The 6,000-nt window shown below is 41.5% G+C and overlaps 1 protein-coding gene across 4 annotated transcripts in view; it reads left to right on the top strand.

Annotated features, from left to right (window-relative positions):
* The window catches only part of LOC143029675 (cytochrome P450 2L1-like), a 52,569-nt gene that overhangs the window by 39,793 nt on the left and 6,776 nt on the right, over positions 1–6,000 (top strand). For all 4 annotated transcript variants that reach the window (XM_076192489.1, XM_076192490.1, XM_076192491.1 and 1 more), the window contains exons 6-8: positions 2,215–2,417; positions 2,577–2,697; positions 4,722–4,902. In XM_076192489.1, the coding sequence (XP_076048604.1) occupies positions 2,215–2,417; positions 2,577–2,697; positions 4,722–4,902 (505 nt within the window). The remainder of the gene's footprint in view (positions 1–2,214; positions 2,418–2,576; positions 2,698–4,721; positions 4,903–6,000) is intronic.

Below are 6,000 nucleotides of genomic sequence, written 5' to 3'. Positions count from 1 at the left end.
CCCCTCGCAAGTAGATCCAAGCTTCACCTGTCCATCGACAAACATAACTTCGCCAAGCAGTCTAATTGCATTGATTCCCAGCACTACCTTAATTCCCTCTAAAATTGCTCTGAGAACAAGTACCCTCAGTCTCAATAGGTTGCCCTCCGGTGTCAATTCTATTTTCTGAGAACCCTCACACATTCTCTCCTTTCCATCAATCATCATCAGATTCTATTCTCATTTGAATTCTTGCATGTCTTCCTCTCATCCAGACTTCTATGATTGGCATAATACTCGGGAGCGCCTTTTCTGCATTTACATGTGGGGGAGTGATTGCCAGTGCTGCAGCTTCCCTGCACTCGTTTCCCTGCCCACAGTTTCTAGCAATGTGTCCTGGCTTTCTACGTTGATAACATATGATCTGCCGTGGCATCTTTCACATTCCCTTGCCATGTATCCCGGGGTTTTACATTGATAGCATCTGATTATCTTAGATGGTTCTCTGTATCTGCTGTAGTCACCCTTGAATCCCCATGGTTCTCCCTTTCTTGCTGACTCACAGTTATGGCATGCATCTGTTTGGGGGCCTATGGTGGGTTCAGTCACAGTTGCAACTAAATACCACTCTTAACTATTTCTCTCTTGCTGCTTAAATCTAACTACTAATCCTAACTAGATTCTATCCGTTTTCTCCTTTTATGCATGGGGGGACGGAGAGGAGGGGTCGCCGATTTAATGAAGCGGCCTTGCCGTAGATGTGCTGTGACTTGCGACATTGCCTCTGACCCAGGGCAGTGGACAAGGTGCAGGGATGACCCGTCATCCAGGAGGTGCTAAGAGAAGAGGGAGGGTGGAGGGGAGTGGAGTGCATCTAGGGATGGAATGGGTGGGAATGATTTTATGCCTTTTCTTTTTGGCTACCTCCCTGGAAAGGGGGAAAAGGCCTTGGTATATGAATGTATGTACCTTTCACTCAACCACTCGCACTCGGCACTGGCACTCCACCCCACGTATGAGTTGGAAGGAATATGTACATAATATGTGCCCTTGTTTGTCTAGTGTAATGGTTCCCAAACTTTTCCAGGCTGGCACCCCCTTTGCCTTCAGGTGTATTCATAGTGCCCCCTTCCCCCCTCATACACATGTGAATACATACCTTTTATTTTTTACTCCAACATTGGACTATGCAACAAAGCTATGTCTTCATTTATAATTCTTATCCCAGTTTTATCCTCTATAAATTGCATATATGTTCCTGTACCTTAATGTTCAAACAAATATTTTGTCATTCAGATTTTGTAAAAAGAAAATATAAATAATGTATAATTATTAACTGCTCCTAGTGCCATCCTGTCACCCTCTCCTGCCCACTTTTGACTCACCGCCCTCCAAGATCTTTCCACTGCCCCCAGGGGTGGCAGTACTGCCCACTTTAGAAACCACTAGTCTACTGGGTGCATACATATATGTGTTATTGCTGGACAGCACACTACAGTTAGTGGGCACTGGTTGCCACAGGGCAAGAGCAGTCTGGGTATGGTTCTGTCTGTAAAAGCACTTGTTGGCAAGTCTGTTTATTTGATATCTGCCTATGAGTTTCCCCTGTGTGTTATTACATAGAACTCTGTTCTTCATGTGTTTGCTTAAAGTGAGTTCTATCTATATACCAAGGGCTTTTTCCCCTTACAAGACAAAAGGCACATTCCCACTCCCACCCATTCTACTCCCATTCACCGCCCTTTCCTCCCTCTCATCTTAGCTTCTATATCTATATGTGTAGTGAGTTTGTGTGAAATAAATGCTGGATCAGGACCATGTGTATGTATCTCTACCTCCATAACTCCCCCCTTTTTCGTAATAACTCATGTTTAGAGCCATCAACATCCATATATTTTCTATGAGTCGGGTTAGCTACCATTGAGTTGAGGTGATTTTCATAGTAATATTATTTATGTATTGAAGATTATAAGATACTCATGAGGTATTCCTAGTTTCTATTTTGTTTATGGTTTTAGCTTGGGCTATATCAGCTCATAAGTTATTCCAGGAATTGACAATATTGCATGAAAAACTGATGCCTTTTTTTTCTTCTTCTTCTTCTTCTTCTTCTTCCATAGCCTTGTGGGCTGTGACTCTTTCCCGTACCATACAAGGAGTTATTATTTTTGTTGCATCTATTTTCTTTAATGACTTGAACATCTGTATGTCTGACTTCATTACTACATTTTCCAGATCGGAGATACAATATCAATGATAAAGAACTCCTAATTTTCCAAAGTATGATACATGACAACTTTGAGATAATACAGGGACCCATAATGCTTCTAGACTACCTCCCATGGCTTTTACACATTCTTCCTTCCTGGGTCATCAATAAAGTCATGAAAGTAAACACAATAGAGTACAATCGAAAAAACCTACATTCTTTTTTAAAGGTGTGTTAAATAATAGTTTAATCAAAATCAAAATTTATATTATACATCATATATGTATTTTATAGACTTGTTACTATCATCCACAAACACAAACAGACCTATGAAAATAGGAAATTGTCTTTTCTGTATTCTTTTTATAGAATTGATCATATTTTACAGCAAATTATTGAAGAACATAAGAAGAGCCACATTCCACATAATCCAAGAGACTATATTGATGCATATCTTGATCAAGAAGAGGAAGAAAAAAACAATCCAAACTCCTCATTCAAACTCGAAAGTAAGAACACTGAAACTTCTAGTAAATATGATATACCAATGAAAGCTATAATATAATAATTTCCTTATGATGTATTTCTCCTCTGAAGAGCAAATTATCCAACATATCACCCCATGGAAAATTTGTTATTTATATTAATTATATTGTTTATATGTGATTCTGAGGAACGATTGAAGCAGTTGGTGACTAAGTTTGGTAGAGTATATGAAAGAACTAATTACAAGTGAATATGAGCAAAAGTAAAGTAATGACATGTAAAATAAATTTTATGGTATTTTTTATTTTTTCCTTTATAAATCAGTAACATATACATCATCTTCCAACATTTACTTACTATCCTTTTCACCATACATTTTTATAAAATTCTTTACATCTAGTATAGTCAGGATTCGGAATGGAGAGAGTGAGTGGTTTGAGGTAAAGGTGGGACTTCGTCGAGGATGCGTTATGTCGCCCTGGCTGTTCAACTTATACATGGATGGGTAAGTGTGAGAGGTAAATGCAAGGGTAGTGGGTCAGGGATTGGAGATGGTTAAAGAAAATGGAGAAAAGTGGGAGGTGAGCCAGCTGTTGTTTGCTGACGACACTGTGCTTGTGGCAGGATCGGAGGAGGGACTGAGGAAGTTGGTGACAGAGTTTGGGAGAGTATGTGATAGAAGAAAGCTGAAGATAAATGTGGGTAAAAGAAAGGTGATGAGATGTACAAGGGGTGAAAGTGGCAGTAGACTGGAAGTGAGCATTAAGGGAGAGCGACTGGAGGAAGTGAATAGTTTTAGATACTTGGGTGCAAATGTGGCAGGAAAAGGTGGAGTGAAGGTGGAGGTAGAATGTAGATTGAGAGAAGCGAGTAAATGCCTTGGTGGATTGAAGAGTGTAATGAGGAATAGACATTTGGGAATGGATGCTAAGAGGAGACTGTATGAAGGAGTGATTGTGCCAACAGCACTGTATGGGGCAGAAACATGGAACATAAGAGAGGAAGAGAGAAGGAGTTTGAATGTGTTTGAGATGAGGTGTCTGAGAAGTATGATGGGGGTTACTAGGCTGGATAGAGTGAGAAATGAGGAGGTGAGGAGAAGAACGGGGGTGGAAAGGGGGTTGGGAGATAGGGTTGATGAAAGAGTATTAGGATGGTTTGGACACATGGAAAGAATGAGTGAAGAAAGACTAGTAAAAGAGGTATGGAGGGAGTGAACATGAGGGGACGTCCTAGGATGAGATGGATGGATGGGGTGAAGGGGGCTTTGGGGAAGAGGGGAATGTCTGTTGAGGAAGGATGGGAGAGGACAGAAGACAGGGGTGAATGGAGAATGGTTGTATATAGATGATGTTGTGATGCATGAGGTGGAATGGGCGGGGGGATGGGGGGTGAGGTAGTATGTGTGAGCAAAATTTGACGCAGCCCAAAGGGATTTCTCCCCATCTCCTTTTATGCATGGGGGGATGGAGAGGGGGGGGTCGCCGATTTAATGAAGCGGCCTTGCTGTGGATGTGCTGTGTCTTGCAACACTGCTTCTGACCCAGGGCAGTGGACAAGGTGCAGGGATGACCCGTCATCCAGGAGGTGCTCAGATAAGAGGGAGGGTGGAGGGGTGTGGAGTGTATTCAGGGATGGAATGGGTGAGAATGATTTTATGCCTTTTCCTTTTTGGCTACCTCCCTTGTAAGGGGGAAAAAGCCTTGGTATATGTATGTATGTAAGCATAGTCCAATGTGCTTTCTTCTTTTTTCACTACTCTTTGTTTCCCTCTGCTGAAAGTCTCCCTTAGACCCCATTTTCTCTAACCATTTATTTTTAATCTCGCTTCTTGTTATCATATAGGCTGAAGAAGTTTTCAGAATAAGCATATTATGGTTTTTAACTTGGGCCTTTCCTCTGAATACTTCCCCTCTCTCTCTTCCTCCACCCTCAAATTTTTCTTTGACATCCCTGCTAGGTTTACTTCGAATTGTTTTTTAGTATTTTCTTTTTTATATTTATTTATTTATTTATTTTTTCTAATGTATCCATGCTTTGTTTGAAGTCTTAGATTTGTTGGTAACAATTGCTGACCTTTTTGTGGCTGGAAGTGAGACTTCCGCATCAACATTTAGATGGATGATAGCACTCATGGCAGTCCACCCTGATGTGCAAACCAAGGTTCAAGCAGAAATTGATGCAGTAGTCCCTCGCGACAGGGTTCCTAATCTACATGACAGAAATAAGTAAGTTCTTTTACATTTGTACTTTAAACTGAAATTTTATCCAATAGTACGTATGATGATATTGTATCAGACTCATGACTCATGTAAGGCATCACCAGATAATGCATTACACGGACTCATGGGTAAGATTTCATCTATAAAGCTTTTATTTATGCTTAACTAATTCTCCAGTCCATATACATACATGTATCAACAGCTTTTTCCCCCTTACAAGGAAGGTAACCAAAGTTTAAGGCATAAATCCACTCCCACCCATTTCATCCCCACATACTCCACTCCCATTCACCAATCTTCCCTCCCTCTTTTCTCAGCTCCTCCTAGATGACAGGTCATCCCTTGATCTTGCCCACTATTCTGGGTCAGAAGCAATGTAGCAAGACACAGCATATCCACAGCAAGGCTGCTTCATTAAATGGCAACACCCTTCTCTCCATCCCCTCATGCAGAAAAAGAGAAGACAGGAAGAAATCCCTTCAGGCTGCATCTAATATGATTCACACATACTCCCTTCCATGCATCACAGCATCATCCATACGCAACCATTCTCCACTCACCCCTATCTTCTGTCTTCTCCCTTCCTTTCTCAACAGACATCCCCCTCTATCCCAACACCCCTTTTACCCCTCCATCCATCTCATCCTTGGTTGTCCCCTCATGTTCACTCCTTCCTCCTCTGCCTTCCACATCTCTTTTACTAATTTTTCTTCACTCATTCTTTCCATGCATCCAAACCATCCCAATATTCTTTCATGAACCATATCTCCCAACTCCCTTTTCACTCCCACTCTCCTCCTCACCTCCTTGTTTCTCACTCTGTCCAGCCTAGTAACCCCTACCATACTTCTCAGGCATTTCATCTCAAACACATTTAACCCCTTCCATACGGTGCCGCACACGTAGGCGTCATGAGGAGCAAGTGGATTCGCGACGCTGCCATATCGGCGTCTTGATTATATTTATTGTAGTCGCCCCTGTGTTTTTACATTCTCCCAAATGCGCCCTTAATCCCATTCTCTGTGGTTTTCAAAATTCGCGGGTGAAAGAGAGAACGATCGATATAAGCGGCGACTATATTTTATGATGCGAATATTATTTCGT

This window comes from Oratosquilla oratoria, chromosome 11 (assembly GCF_046742065.1).
Source record: "Oratosquilla oratoria isolate Oo_2021 chromosome 11, ASM4674206v1, whole genome shotgun sequence".
NCBI classification, from domain to species: Eukaryota; Metazoa; Arthropoda; class Malacostraca; order Stomatopoda; family Squillidae; genus Oratosquilla; species Oratosquilla oratoria.
The sequence above is the reverse complement of the archived record's forward strand: the minus strand, read 5'-3'. Positions and strand labels throughout refer to the sequence as shown.